Consider the following 24063-nt stretch of genomic DNA (forward strand, 5'->3'; position numbering starts at 1 on the left):
TTCCACATCCCCATTCTAAAAGGACACCAAAAGTTCCTCAGGTTCGTGGTCCAAGGACGGCACTACCAGTTCAAGGCCCTCCGTTCGGACTGAAGTCGGCACCCAGGGTTTTCAGCAAGTGCCTCGCACCAGTGGAAGCGGCTGCGCCTGCAGGTGATCCACGTCTTCCCCTACCTGGACGATTGGCTTCCCCTACCTGGACGATTGGCACATCTGTGCAGGTACAAGGGAGCTCGCCGTAGAACACACAGCGAAGACCGTCCAGCTGCTCACGGACCTGGGGTTCTCCATCAACTTCCCGAAATCCCACCTGGTCCCCTCGCAGGTCGCACTGTTTCTGGGAGCCAAGCTCGACACAGTGGCGCGTCTGGCCTCGCCGTCAGAGGAAAGGACAAAGGCCATCCTGGCCAAGGTGCAGCGTCTGCTGGCCACGGACGTGGCCAGGGTGAGGTCCATCAAGTCTCTCCTCGGGATGATGTCCTCTTGCATATATCTTGTGCGCCTGCACAGGCATCGGATGCGCCCTCTACAGGAGTTCGACGCCCGCTGGATCCAATCGACGCGCAGCTTCGAGGACAGGATCCCTCTCAACGTGACCTTCCGACGAGCGATCCGGTGGTGGGGCACCCACGCTCATCTGGCAGCAGGGACAGACTTTCAGACCCCGGCCCACCAGGTAACTGTGACGACGGATGCCTCCCTGGAGGGGTGGGGAGCGCACACCAGAGAGCTTCACGCGAGAGGCCTCTGGCTCCCGGAGGAGAAGCTGCTCCAAATCAACATCCTGGAGCTCCGTGCAGTGTTCTGGGCCCTCGGGTCCTTTCTCCCGTCCCTCAAGGGCAAGGTGGTGAGGATCTTCACCGACAACACCACCACAATGTTCTACATTCGGATGCAGGGCGGAACCAGATCCCCTGCCCTATCCAAGGAAGCCCAGGATCTGTGGCATTGGGCCGTTGCCCAAGGAATGTTTCTGGTGCAGTTTCATCTGGCAGGGATAAAAACCACCACCACTGACTCACTCAGCAGAGAGCTGCGCTCGTGCCACGAGTGGGAACTACGCCAGGATCAAGTGGATCGACTCTTTCAGCGATGGGGCAAACCCCAGATCGACCTGTTTGCGACGGTGACGAACTTCAAATGCCAGAGGTTCGCCAGCAGGTTTCCCCAGCCGAGGAGCATGGGCGATGCCTTCTCGTTCCCCTGGGACAGCCTGTTCCTATATGCGTTCCCTCCGTTGCCGTTGCTGCTCCGACTCATCAACCAGCTCAAGAGGTCCCGGTGCAAGATGATCATCGTCGCACCGGCGTGGCCGAGGTAGATCTGGTTCCCGGACCTTCTGGACTTGTCAGCATCCCCACCGCTCAAGCTGCAGAGGGACGCAGATCTTCTTTCCAGAGAAGGAGGCGCCATTCTTCATCACAACCCGGAGTCGCTTAACTTGCAGGCCTGGCTCCTGCAGCACTAGAGTTTGGAGAGTACGATATCCCAGCTGACTGCAGAGAGGTTCTTGCAAAGGCCAGGGCGTCCTCAACTCTTAAGTGCTAGGGACATAAGTGGAAGAGGTTCTCTGTCTGGTGCTGTGCACAGAAGATCAACCCTCTACGGATTACGGCACCTCAAGTGCTACCATACCTACTGTCGCTGGCCAAGGCTGGACTAGCTCACGCCTCCATCAAGATACATCTGGCAGCGATCTCCCGATACACCAGAACTACAGGACGGCCGTCCTTGTGGTCTCATCGGCTGGTGAAGGAATTTATGAAAGGACTGTTCCGATCGTTCCCGCCGGTGAAGGCTCCAGCCCTCGCGTGGGAGCTCTAAGTGGTGCTGACCAGGCTTATGGGGCCGCCATTCGAGCCTTTCCGTTCGGCTCCTTTGAAATTCCTGTCGTGCAAGACACCATTCCTGGTGGCCATCACCTCCGCACGACGCGTGGGAGAGATTCAGGCCCTATCCTGCAAGCCCCCATACTTGACTTTTCACAATATGAGGGTGGTGCTGAGGACGCACCCCTCCTTCATGCCCAAGATGCCGTCGGACTTCCATCTTAAGAAGCCCTTGGTGTTACCAGTTTTCTTCCTGTCGCCAGCCGAGAGGACTTTGCACTTGCTGGATGTAGCTAGAGCGCTTAAGTTCTACGTGGACTGAACGAAGAGTTTTCCGAAGACATCACAGCTGTTTGTGAACTTTGGACCTGTGAACCCGGGGAAGGCTCTCTCGAAGGCTTCCATTTCCATATGGCTCTCCGGCTGCATCTTGCACTGTCACCGGTTGGCAAACCCACCGTTGCCCGGCCGTCCGAGAGCCCATTCAACCAGAGCGATCGCTGCTACTACGGCGTTCTTGTCTGGTGTGCCCCTGCTGGACATCTTCAGGGCTGCTATGTGGAGGTCGAAGCACACCTTCACGAGATTCTACTGCGTCGACCGGGATTCCAGGGAGGAGTCCAGAGTCGGCCAAGCAGTGCTGCGCAACCTGTTCGCCTGAATGTGGGCCTGGTAGGGAGGTAAGAGTTGATTAATGTTGAGTTTATGTAATGCTTAATGTTGAGCCTTTTGCCACCTCCCGTGGTTGTGCATGTGTGTACTGCTATGTATTCTTATATTCATGAGCATGTGAGCTGGAGAAGGAACAAGTTAATTAACTGGAACTGTTGTTTTCCAGCATGGGTCTGGCATGCAAACCCTCGCTCCTACCCCTCTGCAGCTCTTCACTTGATCATACTGCCACTTTACGTGCTACCAAATCTGAAGATGGCTGCCAGAGGTGGGGCTTTGGGAGAGGGCAGTCATTGTTGGGGGCAGTATGACCCAGAGACCAGTGATTGGTTACTACTAAGAAAGACAGATCACAAACGAAACTGATACTGATTTTTTCTTTACCGAGGATTCCCAGCCTGACGACGGGGAATATTCATGAGCATGTGAATCCATGCCAGACCCATGCTGGAGAACAACAGTTACAGATAAGTAACTTGTTCCTTCTGCGCACTCACCCACGGTTTGCGTCCAAATTCATTTCAAAGTTCCATGTGAGCCAATCAATAGAACTACCCACATTCTTCCAGAACCCCACTAACATGGCAGAAAGAAGCCTACACACACACTTGATGTGCACAGGGCAATCATGCACTATCTGGAAAGAACTAAACCACTAAGGAAAACAAACCAGTTTTTCGTTCCAGTGGCGTCTGGTTGAGAAGGATACCCTGTCTCTAAATCAGCCAAGGTGGATTGTCAATTGCATCACACTCTGCTACACTCTTGCCAAGAGAGATCTGCCCTTCAAGCCTAGAGCGCACTCTACTCGGGGGCACTGGGGCTTCCATAGCTTTCATTGGAAATGTTGCCCTCGAATCCATTTGCAAAGCGGCAACCTGGAGTTCTGTACACACCTTTACAAAACACTATTGCCTAGACACTCACTCTAGGTCTGATTCTCAGGTGGAACAAGCAGTAGTAAGACATCTTTTCACTACGGTTCTTCTCACATCCCACCTCCAACTCAGGGTACTCCTCGCTAGTCTATGCACTGCATGTGATTGTAAGCAGATTCACAAGCATAAGAAGACAGGCATTACTTACCGTAATAGCATTTCTGATGATTTGTATCGGCTTAGATTGACATGCGCCCACCCTTCCTCCCCGCTTGGAGTAGAATGAACATAGAAGGCTTCAGTCGGACCCGCATGACAGGGGTGCGAGTGTTAAGGGTGTTACAGAGAGAGAGAGAGAGATTGAAGTTAGCAAGGGCTGTGTCAGGGTGGAAGTCAGGAGTAGAAGGTGGAGAGTAGGTGGAGGCAAAGGCAGCCACTGTCACTCTTTTCATGGGTCTGGTGTCTTTGAAACCGAGAGGCTGGGCTGGGTGTGCTGATGCAAGAGGTGAGAGCTTCAAGTGTGAAAAGAGAAGAGTGATCCGTCCAAGAGAGGCAGTGAGAGGGATAGGGAGAGGGATGTTGGTAGAGATGAGGGCATCCAAAGTGTGGCCCGCTGTGTGCGTGGAGCCAGACTGATATACTGATGCATAAAGAGGGGTGGGGGTGCAGTGCAAAAACACAAGGGGGGGGTACTGAGGACAAGGAAGAGCGTGCAGGAAGTTAATGCAGGATATACTGAACAGCAACGCTGTTAGTAAAAAGGTAGTACGTAACAGCTTTGCACCCAGCTAGAAGCGATTTGTAAGAATAGTAATATTAGGTACACTGCCAAGTTCGAATTTGAGCTAAAGCTGCAAGGAGAACAGTGCAGCAGGTATGCTGCAAAGCACAGTTCTGAACCTGATCCACTGCGCATAGTAGGCCAAATGGGTGTAGGTTTAAGGTCAAACAGTAGGGAGGGAGCACAGCTAAAAATGGTTTTCACGCAAACGAGCACTTTCAATGCAGGAAGGGGGCACAGGCTAAACTTGCATTGAAGTTGCATTTAAGAACCTACGGTGAATGTATAATTGTTTATTATTGAGTATTGTGCAATGCTATCACCTGCTTGTTTAATTTTTCGGTGTGTATGTAAGGCCTAGAATAAATATTTGTATTTTTATACATTCCTGTCTGAATGTCATTTTTGTGTATTGTGTGGACTCATTGAGGGCCCCTTAATCCACTCATTCTCTCCTGAGAATAGCCTTTATTGCTCAACACGTTTACCGTGATTGGATTTTGGCTAGCCTCCTAGCTCCCTGTTCATTATAACTAGGGTTGTGTGAAGAATCTAGACACTTTGACGCTTCTTCCATAATGGGAGTAATCCCCTTTGAGGCTAGGGTGGTGAGCCCGCTAAGCAAAACCCTTCCTAGAGTTTTGGAAAGAGTGACCTCGCTGAGTTTGACTCCCCTCCAGGGGACAAGGACTCCCATTCCTATGGTGAACTCCCTATACGCCAGATATTAACTGCCTATATGGAAGTCAACCATACTGATAATACCTCTGTACTTGGCTGAAGGTAATGATGAACTTTACACCTGTTCGACAACCTGTGATGAATGTGACTACCTATCTCATTACAGGAGTGAGTATAAAGGGCCACCAACCCTTGAGTATGTGACATATCAAGGGAATTTGTCCCTTCTCTCCAAAGGGGAGCGAGCCCCTTCCTGTGAGGCTAGTGAGGTGAGCCTGCTCCACAATACCCTCCCTAGGGGTAGAGGTAGGTGGGACCTCACTGAGAGATAGCCCCCCAAACTCCCTGTTAGGGGAAAATGACTCCTATTCCCGTGTGGAACTCCCTAAAGTTGTACGCATTATGGCCTACCTGGGATGCTCCTAAACATCTGAAACCATTTTGGTTTAAGACTGGGGTGAAGAAACTGCAGAGATGCCAGCATCTTACTGAAAAGGAAGAACAAGTTACTTACCAAATGTAACATTCTTTCAGCTGGATGTTCCTCCCACGTATTCCTCATCTTAGATATATTCGCCAGCTTGCTGCTTCTTTTCGGAATTTTGTTCGCCATAGGACGCTGTGCTCGAGGCCGCGTAGCTTGGTCCCTCGAAGGCCACCATAGAGCATTGACGTCATCTGTCGTGTAAAGGGCTCGAGTCGCACCTGTTGGATTCAGTTCTGTTTTTTCGATGTTACAGGTTGCCAGTTGTATCAGGTATCGACAGATGTCAGGCTCGTAAGGAAGTACAAGTGCAAAAAGCGTAAACTGTACAGAGGGGTACGTTGGGAGGGTCGATGAGGAATACAGTGTGAGGATCATCCAGTCGTAAGAACGTTACAGTTGGTAAGTAACTTGTTCTTCGAATGGATTGTGTCCTCCCACGTATTCCTCATCTTAGATAGACTCACACAGCAGTAGCAATTTGGAGGAGGGAGTACCAGATTTTTTGATTACGTACTGAAGGATGGCTGGCTTTTGCAAAAGGCCTCCTTGGTAAGAAGAGGAGTGTAAACAATAATCTTTTACAAAGGTGTGCATGGATGACCAAGTGGCCGCAGCACTAATGTCCTGCACTGGGACACCCCTCTGAAGAGCTGTGGAAGTTGGTATGCCCCTGGTTGAATGAGCCCTTAAACCATCTGGAGGCTCTTTCCCAGCCAACTTGTAACATTCAGATATTGCTAGAATTATCTACCTGGATAAGGTTTGGTTGGACACACCAAGGCCCAATTTGTGTCCAGTGTAATAGACAAATCAGTTCATCAGTTTGTCTAAATCTTTCAAGTCTAGAGATGTAGAAGCTGAGAGCCCTTTTAGGGTCTAGTCTGTGGAACCTTCCCTCCTCTTTACTAGCCTGCGGAGGAGGATAAAAGGAAGGTAAAGTAATCTTCTGTGACAGATGGAAAAAGGCTTGACCTTCAAATTAACTTTATCCTTCTGGAAAATAGTCTGAGGTGGCTTACAAGAGAGCGCCTGCAACTCACTCACCCTGCGGGCTGAAGTTAAAGCCACTAGTGAAACAGTTTTTTTTAAAGTTAGGAGCCTTAAAGGGCAAGCATGTAAAGGCTCAAAAGGGGCACACATAAGAAACTTTAAAGCTAAATTTAAATCCCAAATGGAAACTTGAAAATGTGTAGGACGGAACACATTTGTTAACCCTTTAAGAAATTGGACAACTAAGGGCATTTTAAAATATGAAACTTCTTCTGAGGAGCGCTTGAAGATAGATAGCGCTGCCAAATATCCTTTAATAGTACCAACCCCGACTTGGCCAAATGTAATAGAAAGGAAAGCACCATAGGAGTGGTACATTGAAAAGGATCCACATTCTTATCCCTGCACTAGTTACTGATTTTTTATTTTTCCAACGACACCGGTATAAGGATTTTGTTGCTGGCCTTCAGACCGAAAGCAAAATCTCCTGAATGTCATCCGGGAGGTCCCAATCTTATATATCAACCTCTCAGAAGCCTTGCATGAAGGTTGAGTGTCTTGACCTCTGGATGGAGAACCCTACCTTACTCTTGCGAGAGAAGATCCTCTCTTTGTGGAAGACGTATTGGAGGGCAGATGGACGTCCAGAAGGTTCAGGTACCACGTCCTCCTGGCCCAATCCGGGCAATTAGGATCATGGTTCTCCTGAACTTGCTCAACCTCCTGATTACATGAGGAATCGCGGGGGCCGGAGGAATCGCATAAAGGAGTGGAAATTGCCAGTCCACTACGAACGCTTCCCCTAGAGCTCCGTTCGGAGGAAATTCCCTTTAGCAATACAGTTCACACTTCCGGTTTGCCCTGGTCGCGAACAGATCTACTTGGGGAAGGTTCCCCAAAGGGCGAAGGACTTCCTGAGCTAGTTCCCACTCGTGGGAGATTGTGCACTGCCTGCTCAGAGCATCCACCGCCGTGTTCAGCTCTCCGGCTAGATTAACTGCAGATGGAGAGATTCCTTCTTGTATTGCCCAGAACCAGAGCTGCATTGCCTCTCTAGACAGTGGAAGTGATCCTACGCCTCCTCTTTTGTTGAGGTAGTACATGGCCATCGTATTGTCCGTCATTATCGCTCCAAAAGGTTGATGTGTAGTTTGGCCTCCGATGGAGACCAACAACCGCTGATTGTCATATCATTGGTGTGGGCTCCCCACCCCGTGAGTGAGGCGTCCGCCACTACAGTTATCTCCGGCCATGGTGTTACGCTCACCTGGCTCCCACAGGGACGTCGGTCAGACCCGGACTGCTGCGGCCTCCACCCACGTGATGCGTAGTGCAGCGATGACTGACTGGATCTGCCCTCCTAATCTTGTCTGCTTGGGCCGTAGAAATATTCTCCTACAAGTGGAGAGATGGATTTATCCACTAGTGGATTCAAGTGATAGCACCCCCGCTGTCCTCCCCACTAATCACCTCTGAAGCGCCCTCTCAGCAATCTCACCTTATATTCTTGAAGGATGAGCCCTCCATCCTGCGAAGCACGCAGGGGCGCGTTCATGACCAGTTACTTCACTGGCCTGAAGATATTGGACAAGTTGTAGACGAATCCTGACTCCAAAGATCCTGGCAAAGAGCCGGAAGTATATAGTTCGTAAAAGTTCAAAATGTCTGGAATTCACTCCTGTCCAATTCCTCTTCTATCTTGCAGCTTCGACCCAATAAGAAGATTGACTGCTGAAAGCGCTCCGGTAAAAGTCTGTATTACCCAACACTGATTTACAGGTGCGCCATAAGAAGATGTGGCGTGCTGATGAATTATACCTCCAGCGATAAAATCAGGTAAGCATATGGCGGCTAAAGAGATTGTCTCGGTCTGTTCTCTCTGCTCACCTTGTTGTTTCTTGTCCCCCTTAGGTGCCGGGATTCGGCGATGTAAAGATGGAGACAGCGCCGGATCGAAGAGATGCTGCGTGTAACGGTGAGTATGGCACGGCGCTGCTGCTGGCGATGCAACGCGTTTAAAACAAAGTCTTTCCCCTGGTTTGAAGATGCGATGAATCCGGAATCGGTTAAGAAATCAGGTATAACTCTTGTTCTAACCTTTGCTTCTTTCTAGGTGCTCCAGGTTCGAGGCGGGCGTGGCAGAAGGCTGGATGCTGCTGCTGGCACGGTGAGCGTTACGCTGCTGGATGCAGAATAACGCGAAGCGTGTGCTGCTCTTCGGGCGTGGTTTAAATAGCCTCCAAAGTAGTCCCAGGTAGGTATTCCTCCCTGACCACACCCGAGTAACAAAATAGTCCCTAAGGTAAAGTAGTCCCTTCCAGGCCTCACATGGGCTTGGATATTCTTGCAGCATGGTCTGCATCAGGTAAGTGTGCACCTATGAGCCTGGCGCCCTAGGCGCCAGGACTGATGTCCCATATGAGCCTGGCGCCATAGGTGCCAGGACTGAACCCAGACAGCCCCTAGCAGGGGTTGCTGGGTTTTCTCAAGGCGACATGATGCCTGCTGCCGGGGCTGATGGACGTGGTCTGGATGCCCGGGGGTATGCATCATGACAATGGGTGCCAAAAAAGGATATTCTCCTTGTGAGCCCACCATAGGAGATCTTGAGCCACCTTGGACGGGACTTGTAGAAGATCTGACATGTCCCCTGAAAACTGGGACCATTGAGTCCTGAGGGCCCATTGCAGGGGTCTCATCCTCAGTCGAGCCTCTGGCACCAGAAAAATGCAGGATGCCATGGGGCCTAGCAACCTTAGGAAGTTGAACGTCAGTAGATGCTGGGCGTTTTTGAAACTTTGCTACCATCTGCAGAATGTGGTGAGCTCTCTCCTCGGGAGGCGAAGCTTTCCCTGGGGTAGCGTCCAGGACAGCTTTGATGAATTGGAGTCTTTGGCTCGGAATCATTTGTGACTTCTTGTAATTGATGGAGAAACCCAGCTTGTGTAGGAAGTGACCGGTCATGGCTAGATGTTCCTGGGCTCGTTCGGGTGAACCTGCCCGGATTAGCCAGTCGTCCAGGTAAGGGTAGATGTAAATCCCCTCCCTTCTGAGACTCGCTGCCACCACTGCCATTAGCTTGGTGAAGACCCTTGGGGCGGAGGTCAGCCCAAATGGCAGAACTCGAAACTGATAGTGAGATCCGCCAATTGCAAACCTCAGGTACTTTCATGTGCCAATCAATCTCAAACACAGAAAGTAAGCACCCTGAAGGTCTAATGAAACCAGCCAGTCCTGAAGCTGAAGAGCCTGAAGGATCTGAGAAGGGGTCACCATCTTGAACTTGTCCTTCCCGAGGAATTTTCTGAAGTCCAAGATGGGTCTCAATCCTCTGTCTTTTTAGGGGATGAGATAATGGGGGGGGGGGGTACCAGCCCTTGTTCCTCTCAGCTACAGGTACATGTTCTATTGCACCTTTCTCTAGCAGGGTTAAAATCTCCTGCACATTGAGCGGGTCTGGAATTTTTACAGAGTTGGCTCCCGGTGGATGATCTTGAGGTCTTTGATGAAAAGGAAGACAGTAACCATGGATCACTATCTCTAGTGCCAGGCATCTGACGTAATCCCCCACCAATTGTCCAGATACAAAGTGATTCTGCCTCCCACCAGGGTTTTGTGGGTTAAGACCTCAAAGTGGCTTTGTAGCTGCTGCAGCAGTGGCTTAGGAGGTAGTAGCCGCTGCTATGGCTGATCTAGCGCCCCTCCCTTTTCCACCACGAAAGGGTTTCCTCTGTTGGCCTCTCTGACTTGCCTGCCCCCTCCTTTTTCCAAAAGAGGAATAGAAGTGAAAAAGAGTGACTTCCAGGAAGATGACCCTGCGTAAGAGTGTTGCTGAGGTTGCCTTATAGCGGCGCTGAGTGATTTTGCTGCTACTCTCGAGGTCTGCAGCTTCTCCAAGCTCTCGTCCGCCTTGCTGCCAAACAACCTCAAGCCATCAAAAGGCATATTAAGTAATCTGGGCTGTACATCAGATGCAAAGCCAGATTTCCTTAGCCATGCAAATCTACGCAAGACTGCGCTAGATGCCATGAACGTGCTTATACTCTGCCGTTTCCAGTCCTGACTTGAGGCACTCCTCCATAGCCTCCTTTCCATCCATTACTATCGCCACAAAACCATCCCATCCCATTCCTCGCCCTCCGGAATGTGATCAGCCGCTACATTCAAGCAGTCCCACAGGGTGTAAGTAAATCTTGCCAATGAACAAGTCACATTAGTAGATTTAAGGGCCATACTACCCGAAGTCAAAACTTTCCTCGCCCAGGCGTCAATCTTTTTGTTGTCCCTGTCAGGGGGCATGGAGGGATTAGCCGATTGCCTATTTGCAGTCGCAGCCTGAATCAGCAAACTTTCAGTTGAAGGGTGTTTAGACAGATACTCTGGATCTGAAGGAGAAGGTCTGTACTTTCCCACAAATGTCTTATTTACAGCTGGTAAAGACTTGGGAGTCTCTCAATTTGTCATAACTCTTTTGAAGAGCTTTGTGGAAAGGAAGGATTGGGTCTTTCTGAGTTCCTTCATCAATAATATCAGTCATGTCGTCCTGGACATACCTTGGAGACACTGACTTCCACCCCATGAAATCTATCACTCTTCCCATGAGGTTCCTATACCCCGGTTCTGCATGGTCAGTGGGGTCAGGTCTTTCAAATTCTACCTCAGGTGAGGTATCTAGGCCACTGGCTGATTGTAGACAGTCGTAAAGGTCTGCCATTTTCAAACTAGGATCTACTAGTTCCTAAGGGACTTCTCTTTTCCCAATTCTAACGCCAGCGGATGTAATTTCCTCATCAGAGGTTTGTTCTTCAAAAATCGCAGACATGGATTTAAAAAAATTCCCCTACTTGGGCTGAGGATGGAACATTTTTTCTGGTAAAGTTGGCGGCATAGACCTAGATTTAGCCATGGATGTCGCCTTGGGTATCGGTATAAAAGATTTCCCCGACAAACGTGCCGATGGAATCGACATGTTCGAAGGAATCCCCAAGGTCATCTAGGAAGGCTTGTATGTCATCGAGCAAGGCTTTGACGCCGGGGCCGAAGGTATCGACGCCATCTTTAGCTTCGATGAAGTCGTCGAAGGATGCTTCGAGTCAATACCTGACTTCAACGATGAGGACACCATTTTGTCCTCTGTCAACCTCGATTTTGTGCGCCGAAGGTTTCTGTTTGTTTCATGAGGCGCTGGAGAATCATCCACCAAAGACACCCTCGACTTCTTGTCAGATTTAGCGTGTGCTGTTCTAGATTTCCCTCTGTCACTTTTGAAGTGGACAGGGGCAGGCTCTTCACGTAACTTTTTGAGGGGGTCGGGCCGCCTTCTCAAACATTGTTAGCATTGAAGCCCTAAAGGCCTCCCATTTTTGGGGGAATCGTGCTTAGAAGGACAAGAAATGAACCTTCTATCGGGCGAAGAGGAAGAAGATCTGTGATGTCACTTTTTTGATTATTTTAGATGAGGAGGAAGAAGACTTCCTCGAGCGACTCTTCGACCGCCTCGACTCGTGATGAGATTTTCTACTCTACTCTCCCGAGTATTTTAGTCTTTTTGCTGACCTGAAAGACTCCTCTCCCACCGCTAGCTTACCTTGGCGTTCCTTAAGAGCCTTGTTCGATATCGTCTGACACGACCCGCACTCGTCGACCCGATCGTCAGGACTAAAGCACCAGAGGCAGTTGCGGTGAAGATCCGTAATGGACATCTTTATTCCGCACTTCAGACACTTTTTAAAAACCGTTTTGGGTGTGGTCAAAGTTGAGGATAAAGACATTTTTAAATGAGATAACTGACGCGCCGTTTCGAAACACGAAGCGGAAGCTCGGAAAAACAGAACTGAATCCAACGGATGTGGCTCAAGCCCTTTATACGACGGATGGCGTTGACGCTCGACGGCGGTCTTTGAGGGACCAAGCTACGTGGCCTCGAGCACAACGCCCTCTGGCGAATATATCTAAGATGAGGAATACGTGGGAGGACACAATCCACTACAATGTCCCTTTAAATGAGAATACACAATCTACTTTGACGAGTACATTGATTAACGTAACCTCGATGAGCTAGAGAGAGAAAGAGGAATGCAGACGTCGATCTGGGAATGCCCCGAACTGCGTAACACCTGCAGGTAGCGGGAACGAGAAAGCCTGAAAGTTTAGAACTCACTCAACAATAGAGGCGATCACAAGTGCTGTGTAGAACCCGAAGCGCGAGAATCCAGCAGCGCTGAGGCCAGAGAACAGATGGCGGTTAGACCAGGTAGCAGGATCCGCGGTGGACCGGTGGTTCAAGCAACTTCGCCGATACCACTGTGGGATTGACTGTGATGAATCACCAATGATTCCCCCAGAAAACCTGGATTGCGACCCTTCTCATGTGGCCAGGGAAAGGCAGGTGCTTTCTGATCCCGACTCTGGGATGGCGGGAGGATCACATGAGGAGGGGAGCTGGTCAGGCGGTATGGGAAAACCCCCTTGTTCAACTTCCTCCAAGACCCCAACCTTCCAATGGCGTATTGTAAAACAGAAGAAATAAGACAACCTAACTTCAAGTCCCATAATTCCTTAAGTACTGGGACGAGGAAAAGGTCTAAAGAGGAACAATGCTGCAGGAATGATTGGCTTGTTAAAGCAGATGACCCATACCTGAGGGAGACCGAGAGGCTTAAAAGGTGCCCCTTAGTTGCAGTCCATAGAGAAGAGCACAGGAAGCAAGAAGCAGCGTGGTTCGTGTAGGCAGCTCAGGCAAAAGCTGGATGAGAGATACAATGCCGGGACAACTGGGCGGCAAAGTGAAGCTGATGGTCCTAAGTGGGTCTGTCTCCTGAATCCTGAAGAGCGGAGCCTGCGCAGCGGGAAGCGAAAGTGAGGGGAGCTTTCCTTTGCAGGAGGCTGTCTCGGGTGGCTGGCGTGCATCCAAGGACCTCAAGGCTGACTCGGGTGGCAGGGCCGCACCAGCGGGCCTCAGGAGCAAAGGCGGACTAAGAGAAGCAGTTTGCTGGATCGCCAGAAGCCACAGAAGCAGAAGTCCTGAAAGCAGTGAGGGGATCAGAAGCGCACGCCTTTTAATCCTCAACTGTTGAAAAGCAACAGGCAGCAGACGCAGCACTCGCGGTTGAGTGAAAGTGATTCTCAAAGTAATTTTGAATATCATGCCATTGAAAAGAATCAAAAGCAGCACTCCCGAATTGGTGGAAGTGGTTCTCGGAGTGATTGCGAAAACCGAAATACTGACAAGCAGCGAAAACCTTGTGCAACAAAGCCAAATGATTGTAACTTAAAAGTGTGAGTTTGTGGAAAACCCTGCAACCCGATGGGGCGAGATTAAGAATTAATAACCACAAGCGGCGTCTAAGCCAAGAGAGACTAAAATCAAGGCAAATACAATCTAGCAGGTATTGCCAGCAGCAAGGGGGCTAATTAAAGTTCTATAAGTTGTGCAGCGTGTTGCCCATCCTTGGTCCACATATGGTATAAGCTGATGTAAACTCACATTGACAAGGCGAAGGGAGAAAAAGTGAGAGACCCTATCATTTTTAATATTTGGTTACATGTGTAGTAGGGAAACGAGAGTAGCATAAAGACTGTCATTCATGGATATTCGGAGGGAGAGGAGCATTATTTACAGAAGATTATTTGAAAGCACCACTCTGAATCTTGTTGTCCCTTGAAGCTGCAAACTGTTGAATACTGTGAAGCTATTGGGAACCTTTTGTCCATTGATCTTAGCCACAAAGACGCTTGTTGTAGTGCAACATTGTCTGGGCTTGGGAGTATACCTAGATGGCAAACCTTTGGAGGAGGAGACCTAGCATGGGAGTAAACCAGGTAGAAGTTGAAAAGGTGTTACAAAGTAGTCCTGACAAAGACACTTTGTTTTTTGTGGTGATGAAGGAAGAACTGTGTAAAGTTGCTGCAAAGAAGTTGTTCCTTTTAGAACTTATCAGTTGAGGCTATTGATTAACTGAGAGGCCATCCTTTATCCAAGGAGGAGAAAACATACTTGTTGCAGGAAAAGGAAGAGCCTTCTATTTTCTTTGTTGAATCATTGGAGTGTTGGAACTTTCTATTGACAAGTTGAAGTTGCAAAGAACTGTGTTTGAACTTGGTTGTGAACCACGATTTTATTATTTTGAGCTTTGAAGCAGAATTCAACTTAAATCTGGGGAAGGGGAATTAGCCCATGTTATAAGGAGAGGCTGTGGTTACATCACGAAGTCGATCATTATTGTTTTTGAACTGCCATGCATTTCCTTGTTTATTTATTGTATGTATAAGTGTGAGGTGCCAATACCGTTTGCTAGGGTGTTTCCTTTAGTTTATTTTAGACAGGAAAATCCTCGTCGGGGTAGGGGTAGTGAGGCGTTTATCCAACCTTTAAATATTATAAAATTGCATTTTTTTTGTGAAAACTTTACAAAGTTGTCCGCCTCACATTTCTGACCCCTCATAGTGACGCCACAGGGTGTCTGGTCATATTGCTGTGCACCGAGAAGAGAGGAGAGACCAGAGAGGGAGATAAGGGACTGTGAGAAAGCAAGTGCTGATGTAGGCAAGGCACAGGCGACACAAACCAGCCGAGATGGATACAGCGGGGCCTGACTCTGGAAGACGTTCCCAGGCCAAGACTAAGGTAAAAGGGAGGACGGGAGTTACGGGTGGCCTCAAGGAGGTAATCATTATACCGAACAGCTAACTCCTCTCACTGTTGCTTACAAAGCGAAGTTCATCTTCAAACAAGATAGTTTAAAAAGTGATAATACCAAATAACGGATTATTGAAAAGCTAAAGAAAGAAAGAGAAGAATATGTCATCCCAATACCTGGGAAAGGTGTTTAAGTTCCACTTAAAATGTGTTAACACGAAAGAGCACATTACTGATAAATTAAATCAAGAGAGAACCAGTGATAATAGTAGCCTGGAAAAAGGCAGAAGTAGTACAGCGGAAACCAGGTCAAGAAGACTGCAATGAACTGAGCTATAATAAACCAAGGGGGAACAGAGGCATCAAACCACAAATGTATCTAAGGATATTCTGAAAGCCACAACAAGGAGTTCAACACTTATAAGAGATCCCTAAAGGAACTGCCTAAAGTAAGGGGAGAATACAGTAGCCCATTTGAAGAGCTGCGTAGACTGTCACAGTTGCTATTTAAGAATCCTGTACTAATCTACAGACTGATACTAGAAGTATCGTAAGGAGAAGGGAGCCATTCTCCAATCCTAAATTAGTTTATATAGTGGTAGGGTCAGTGAGGGTAGCTTTAGACAGCAGACCTCTTTATTTGGACTTCCACAACAGACTGACAAGCACCTTAGTAAGATCGGTAGGGAACACCAATAGTTATAGGAATAGATGGTCCTAATAATTCTTACTTTAATAAACTAATGTGAAAAATGTCATCTAAGTCTGTGTCCTTCTTCTGACTCGACACAAGGAGGAGAAACCATATGCATAGGCGAGGTGCCCCACTACACCGCAGAGCCAGCTGTGATGTGTAGAGAGGTGAACGCCAAAGGGAGAAGCCTCTGTCTCGCAACGGAGGCATACTGGGGCTGAGATGCCTAGGTCATCTAAAGGAAAGCTTATCTGGAGGCATGCTCACAACCCCGGCCTTAGTGATCCCAGTGCTGTGAACGAATGCCGAAACCAAGAGAAGAGTGAATCCACTGCCACAACCAGCGGCGTCTGAAGAGTGCTCGTAGCGAGTCAGAATATCGTCCAGGACTGCTACCACTGCCAAAGAGACACACCCTCACTGGTGCGGTCCCCACAACGCCAAAGGTACATGGGTTGCCCAGGTCAAAGGATAACAGAGTTAAGTGAATTACAGGGTCACAGAGACCCTGAGAGAAAGAGAAGGGTTACAAGACCCTGAGGAACTTCAGGAGGATAAACTTTCAGAAGGGTCACAATCCCGCAAGAGCTGAGATAACCATAAGTAGAATAGAGGGGTTACACCCCAGCGAGCCAAGCGAAGTATGACAAAGAAACCCAGGGATCTAGAGTGGCCCAATCAAGAAAGCACAGAACAGACACGAGGGGAGCACAGAGACACCCAAACCCTGAATCTAGTGGTGAGAGAGCAACGCAAGTGGTAGAGATGGATCAGGGAAATATCACTCCATCTAAGGAACTTTGGATATTTTGTGTTTTTTCTGGAACTTAAGACTTTGTTTTGCTGTTGAACTTGGAAAAACTTGAGGAACTTTGATAAAACTCCAAGGAACTGTGAAATAAGGAGAACTGTTAACCTGAAGAATCCGGAAACCAGGAGAGGCTCTTGGAAACCCTGGGGAATATTCTAGTATCCAACCTAGAGGGCATGGCTCTTCACCTAAATTTGTTTTATTTTTGTCTTAAGTGGTAGGGTGAGATTAGTGGATAGGTTTGGATGGAGACTATTTTTCTTTTTGACTATTGACAAGCTCCTTACTTTAGTTTGATAGGAAGGGAACTCCCCTTTAACAATACGGTTAGTGAGGTGTTTTCCTTTTTAGTTGAATACAACCAGTTGAAAAGTATGTCCTCTAGTTCGAATCCTTCTTCTGGCTTCCCACAGTATTCTCCTAAAATCTGTTCACCAGGCCGGTTTCCAGAAATCCATCTTAACCTAGGGAAAGGTGAAAAAAGAAAATGGGCTCAGTTACTGGGCTCTGGGCAGTGAGTTCAGTTGACTTTGCCTTTTCTTTTCACATGGTATTTCCATTGACTCATGTCACTCTTACCTGTTATCTAGATCTATTGCAGCACCCGAGTGATGTCTTTTTTTCCACTCAAATTCCTTAATGTGGTAAGAGAAAAGCAAATAAGGTCATTTTATTTTGCTTTTTATTTGCAAACCTTTAGAGTATATATTTTTATATATACTATGTAATTGCTATTCCCTTTTTCCACTTCCCTTTTCAGAACAGATCGATATTGATTTAGTTTGGTTGGTGAACAGGTATTTAACATTTTATTGGACAATGGTAAATTTTTCATGAGGTTATTCACCTCTGGACAATCAGATCAATAGTGTTTTTTTAAAATCATTTATAGTTTTATCTTATTTGTTATATGTTTCTAAAACCTGTGGTTTCCCATCACACTCGAACGATAAATGTGAACATTTTCTTGAGGATTATTTCTTACATGAGATGTGGTTACACATGGCAGTCTAATGACAAATGTTTATTTTGTGGAGTCCTCTAAAAGTGTAAAAGATGTTGGGCTAAAATTCTTCTGTATTATATAAGTTGTTGACATCACTGATATTACATTTTTTACACTATCAAACAGATCCACTTTACTGCTCGTGATGAAGGGAAAGTTACTCCCGAAACACGTTGTCTATTAATCCTCTTCTGAATGAGGTCTTGGTCTTCAATTAAAAGAGCCAGTCATGTTTACCAATTTATTCTTTGACTATTTTCTCAAATCTTGTATATTCTTCTTGTTAAAGTTTGCACTTGACATGATTAATTGTGACAACATTTTTATCTATTAATCTATTCAGAAAAACCGACTGGTTTTCCAGTATTAAGGTGTGCAGGGGACAGGGCTATCCCCACATTTAGATAGCATATAATTTCTCTATATTACTTAGCACACTATGTATCGGGGATGGGGTTTATACCTTCCCTGCACCCAAGTTTACGCATACTTCTGAAGTTACCTCTTGATATTTTTACTCCTAAGGTGTGCACTAAAATATATTTCTTAAAATTTCTAAAATGAGTGCTTACCTGTATATGTAAGTATACTTTCATGCCCAATTTTGAGTACATTTTCAGTAGTGTACTGTGTGATCATCCCTTTACATGTGTATAACTGTACCTTTATTACCAACGTTTCCCCCTCCTAAGAGTGAAGCCATGACTTCTGTACCGAGCTACTGTTGTGAGAGTCTGGACTAAGTTAAGGGAAACTCCTCCTAGCACTGACCAGTTTTTCTCCCTAAGCCATCTCCAGAGGACCTTTTGGAAAATTTTCCTCAGCCTCAAGCAGATGGGCATAGCTTAACCCCCTCATTGTGTAAATGGCTCATATTAAGGTGGATCGGCTAGTCAAGTTTACTTTCTGGATTTTGCTTTTACAAATGCATATCAACAATTCCAAAATGTATGACTGGTAAGTATTCTAATCCTGGAAATCTATGAAAGATACCAATGCTGGAGAACTATTGTTGCAAGTGAGTAACTTCATTTTTAGTTGTGGTTGATTATCATGTTTTTAAACAAATGCAACTCGTTTGGAAGGAAACATTTCAATGAAAAATCTAAAAAATGTAATTTTAACTTTTATTTGTAGCTCATTCCACTTCTGTACCTCACCACGGATTTAGGATGAAGATGGAGGAGGGAACCGTCCGCACTGTTCGTACATCTGAAGGAAGGCAAAATTCAATTCGCGGTCCCCTGATGAGTGAGTATAACCTTGTTCGTATTCCGAGCCTTTGGGAAACATCGACACTTTAGTGCTGTGATTTGCAGACATATTCAAGTTGTGGCACATGCGAGTACCTTTTCGTACCCGCAGGTTGTAAGTATGATACTTGGAAAATACATTGCTTAGAAAAATATATAGACAATGTATAGTTATATTGCAATGTTTGTTAATGAGCTAGCTATGTGGCCTGTTTGGTGGAGCACAAATGTTGTACAGCATGTTGGGTACCAGACTGAGAAGAGATACTCAAAGTTGTTGGCCCAACCCAAACATACTTACCCTTTTGCTGGGTTTAATTGATGCTTGTTAGGATGGCTCTGCAAAATCAACCTTGGGGTGGATTTTGCGAGGCCAACCTTTTATTGTGTATTAACCGGAGGGATGCCATTACTGTTGGAACCTGGGGAGGAAACGTATGTAACACAAGGGTTGGCCTAACACAGAAGTTCATATGCATTTTCTCATGCAATATCACTACTCAAACGACATTTAATGTATCACTATTACAAAAAGCCTTGGAAGGAAAATAACTCGATGTTGACTTTGGGGCACTTTGATCACCACCAGACACTTTAAAAAAAGGATTTAAACAATCCTTACATTTTTGACAGTAAACATTTTTTAGGTTGAACATATATCGCCCATGTTGTTAAGGGCTGAAGTGCTTCCTTATTTTAACTGTAAAGATATACCCATTATTCCATCCGTAAACACATAAAACTGTAAAACAGATACCGGAATACTCAGAACATTTATATTAACATTGTGCAAAACATACAGTATTTGTCAGGCCTCTAATCACTCAAGGTAACTGATCTGTGTTGTGTAAAACATTGCAAACAAATAACCATACCTTGCGTAAAATGCAAAACCCAATGAATAAAGTGCAAAATTGCTAATTCAGTGAAGCAAATAAATTACTCAAAGTTTCATACTTGGCCCTAAAATGTGTACGCCTTCAATGTGTATCTCGATTCTGCCTACGTGCATTTGTTCTATTTGTGAATGTTCAATGCCAAAGAGCCCTTAACCATTGACATTGGAATCGTTACTATAACCTATTCACTATTGGTCAAATCGGGGACCCATTCACAGTCTAGGAATAATACTGTTTCATCTATGACAATGAGACAGCCAGGATTATGTTGGCATTCAGATACTCACCTAAAATATGTCCATCTTCTTTTTTGTTTCAAAAGTTCCTTTCCTGCTGTCATCTGGCTAGTACCAAAATTATTAAATAACCTTTTATGGTGAACAGGAAAGGCACTGAAGTCTAGCCCAAACCAGTCACGGTAGGTAGCAGAGCGGCAAGCCTTGGAGTCAGGTAGGGGTGTGAGAGTAGTCAAGGGCTAAAATGATATTCACACAGAACACTCCAATAATTCCTGTTCGACGAAGTGTTCAAAAAATATACAATGATTTATTAGGCCTTGTTAGGACAGTTTTTCTGAAGTCCAGTGCTTTGTAAAACTATTCAACTGAGGCAGAACAAGACTCCACTTTTAGTACAAGGCTGTACCACCTAAGTTCAGGGTAGCGTAGACCGAGTAGCCAGGCTTATCTTAGGAGGGAGAGAGGGCTGTTCATCAGTACAAATGAAATTGTAATACAAACGGAATAAGTACCATCACACATTATATGTGATCACAATTATCAAAACACAACACAATGCTTGAAGGTGCACAACCCACCGCATATAACTTTATTTGAAACACCTAACAGTAGTTCTAGTGAAGTTAAAACCTTTTAATACACAATCAGTATAGGTCACACCTATTCTTGGTGAGTAAAAACCAATGGTTACTTTCACAATTACATTCAGTAATGCCAGGGCAGTAGACCCTACCAGTTGTACAATGACACTCGGTAAAAAATCACATAATCAGTCAACTGAACAGTATACATTTTGAGAAAAGTGGAACACTTATCCCAGGTACAGTAAAAACCTATAACTACTTTTGTGATAACACACAGTTTTACTAAGTGAATAAAAACTAAGTATGTTATATTCAATTACAGGTACTTTTGAGATCAGTGAAACATAGATTGAGATAAGCAGTAACTCGTGTAACTTTTTTTTGGGATGACACAGCGCTAACTCAAGTTAGGTAAAACCCATATACTTTTTTTAACCTCCCAATGAAATCCCGGTTAGATCTTTCCCAGCTATACAAGTACCTTATGTATGACTTATGGGGGACAGTTAGAACCAAAGACTCTGAGTCTGTCTACAACAGCACAGGGAAAGCACAAGCCAATGTTACACTTTACTGAATGACTCCAAGTTATTCTAGGTAGGCAACAATCTAATACACACTTAGGCTAGCAGCAAGTCAGGGGAAGCAAGACCCAGTTGACACTCATACAATTATCCTAACGGGCATAATCTGGTTAAACCAACAGTTGGGGGACACTCATAAAATTATCCTAACAGGAATAATCTGATGAAACCAACACATTACTTTTGGGAAGAGGCACAACCTAATCACAGGTGAGTAATATACCTTCACATCTACTTTCTATTAGAATGGCAAAACGGTTTCTAAGGAAAGAGAGATGTTACCATACTTTTAAGAATAGTGCATCACACATCCAAGCTAAGTAAGAACTGTTGTAACTGTTCACTCTTAGTTATGGTTACCAACCAACTCTTTTACAAGTAAGTAACTTTTAACCATGTATTTTCTTTTCTAGACAAAAGGTCCAATCCCTTAAAAGTCTTTCACTTATTCTTGGAGCATGAGTGTTCTCAGTAGCAGAAGGGGGGTGTGGAGGGGGTCACTAGGATCTTGTGTCAAACAGGCAGCGTCAGGATAGGTTAAGTAGAAAAAGTAAAAGTTATGATATATTTTATTTATATTGTGCTCATACACAGGTGTTTCAGAGTGCAACAAGGCAAGGGAGAGGAACAGGGCAGAACGAAACAACAATCTTACTAGGCCCAGTGGCATTGAGAATGTGCAATTGCATGGGAGAGGGGGAGGGGTAAAGTGCATGGGGGGAGGGAGAAGGTGGAAAGTGCAGAGCAAAGGAGAAACAGGATAAATAATAATAAAAATAAATAAATAATACAATCAGCACAAAGTGGTGGTGCAGCCAAGTGGCAAGTGCTAGGTTTGAGGGAGCAGATCAGGTGGGTCTGATAAGTGCAGGAGGAAAAGAAAAATGGGGTGGGAGGCTGTATGGGTGCAGATACAAAAACAGAGCAAAGGGTGGCCCGGAGGCAGTGCGGTAGGGTGGCAGGGTGAGCAGAAACATGGGACCAGAGACAGAGGGGTGTACCGATGCAAGGTGCCAAGAGAACATGTCAGCAGGGGAGAGGGGGGCGAAGGCCAAAGCAAAGAGGAAGGTCTTGAGGTGCTTCCGGAACCTGAGATGGCTTTCCTCAAGTTTTAGAGTGGCAGGGAGGCTGTTCCAAAGGGAGGCCACAGCCGAAGACCGAGATCTACCCCCACCTCGTTTCTTTGAAAACGACTGACCCTGAGGGAGTTGAAGGAGGAGGGGCAAAGAGGTCGAGAGGGGGAGGTATTTATGGTCCCAGAAAGCCTTGTGGACAATGCAGAGGGTTTTAAATGTTATCCTTGCATCCACTGGGAGCCATTGGAGAGATTTCAGAGCTGGAGAGATACGATCCCAGGGCTTGAGGCCAAGGGCATGTTTTGCAGTCCTGTTCTGAATTAGTTGCAGAGGGCGGAGAGAAGAGGCAGGTAGATTTAGAAAGAGGCTGTTACAATAATCCATCCTAGAGAGAACCAGAGCTTGGGAGACAGTGCGCTTCTGGGGGAAAGAGAGGAAAGGTAGAGTACCTCTGAGGAGGTGCAGTAGGAAGTTTGACTTTTTAGAGACCTCAGAGATGTGGGCAGAGAAGGAAAGTGTAGAATCAAAGATGACCCTGAAATTCTTACCCTCGCAGGTGGGGGTAGGAGGAGTGCAAAGGGAGGCCGGCCAGAGAGTGAGGGGAAAGGATGGAGAAGGTGTCCCAATGAGGAGGATTTCAGTCTTACTGGCGTTCAGACAGAGATGGTTGGCGGAACACCAATCTTGAATGGCAGTAAGGCAATCGGAGATGAGAGAAGGAGAGGAGGTGGCCCAGGGTAGCCTGAAGATGAGTTGTGCATCGTCAGCGTAGCACTGGAAATTTGAACAGAAAAAGGCAATGCAGTGGGCGAGAGTTGCCAAATATAGGTTGAAAAGTCAGGGTGGAAGGTTAGATCCCTGGGGAACACCACACGTAGAGAGGAAGACAGATGATAGGAAGGGCCCAAGTTTGACCTGGGAGGGTTGGTCAGAGAGGAAAGAGGTCAGCCAGGCCAGAGCCTGATCAGCGATACCAAGGTTATCACGGAGACGGTTGAGCAGGATGGTATGGTTGACCATGTCAAAGGCAGATGAGAGTGTAAGAGGAGGACAGAGGGAATGTTAGCGTCAAGGTTGGAGAGCAGATCGTCACGGATGTTCAGGAGAGCAGTTTCCGTGCTTCTGGCAGCTCTGAAGCCAGATTGGTGGTCATGGAGACAGCCAATAGTGTCAGAATGAAGGTTGAGCTGAGGATGGCCAGTTTTTCCAGGAGTTTGCCTAGGAAGGGAGTAATAGGAATTGGGCGATAGTTAGCCGGACAGGTAGGATCAGCTGTGGGTTTCTTGAGTAGAGTATGCACAAGGGAGTGCTTCAGGGGGTGGGGGGGAAGGATCCAGAGGCAAAAGAGTGGTTGCAAAAGTCAGCAAGGGCTGGAGCAAGGGTGTCAATGTGGTCCTTGATGGTTTTAGAGGAACAGGGATGAACCTAGTGATGAGGTTTTCATAGATTGAACTTGTCTAGCAACCTCGTTGGGGGGGGGAAATGAGGAAAGGACGAGAAGGGGATTGGGGGGGGTTGGCTGAAGGAGGGTCAGCAGGCATAGACTGAGAGGGGCGGGGAAGGGAAGGCAAAGTAAGGGTGGACAGGATGTCCTGGGATTTTGAGATAAAGTGAGAGGCAAGGGCATCGCAGAGAGCCAGGGAGGCAACAGGAGGGGTAGAGACTGCAGCAGGGTTGGCCAGCTCCTTGCAGATTTTAGAGTTCGGCCGAGTTCTTAGATGCCGCCGAGACACATGCCTAAATGTGGACTCTCTTCTTGGGGAGGACAGAGAGTCGGTATTGCCTTTGGAGCAGGTGACAGGCCAGTTTGTCAGAGGATGAACAAGAAGCCCTCAAATTCCTCTCAACCGCCCGACACTTAGGTTTAAGTGTAGCTAGGTCGGAGTCCAACCAGGAATTCCACTTGGCTTTGGACTTCAAGCGGATCCTCATGACGGGGGCAAGAGCATCAATAGTATCAG

At 46.7% G+C, this 24063-nt stretch overlaps 1 protein-coding gene across 7 annotated transcripts in view; it reads left to right on the plus strand.

The window, feature by feature from the left end:
* Positions 1-24063, plus strand: part of LOC138448702 (uncharacterized) — a 554652-nt gene that overhangs the window by 269369 nt on the left and 261220 nt on the right. For all 7 annotated transcript variants that reach the window (XM_069604718.1, XM_069604712.1, XM_069604715.1 and 4 more), the window contains one exon: positions 18605-18718. In XM_069604718.1, the coding sequence (XP_069460819.1) occupies positions 18605-18718 (114 nt within the window). The remainder of the gene's footprint in view (positions 1-18604; positions 18719-24063) is intronic.

This window comes from Ambystoma mexicanum, chromosome 1p, assembly GCF_040938575.1.
Source record: "Ambystoma mexicanum isolate Mex_15411 chromosome 1p, UKY_AmexF1_1, whole genome shotgun sequence".
NCBI classification, from domain to species: domain Eukaryota; kingdom Metazoa; phylum Chordata; class Amphibia; order Caudata; family Ambystomatidae; genus Ambystoma; species Ambystoma mexicanum.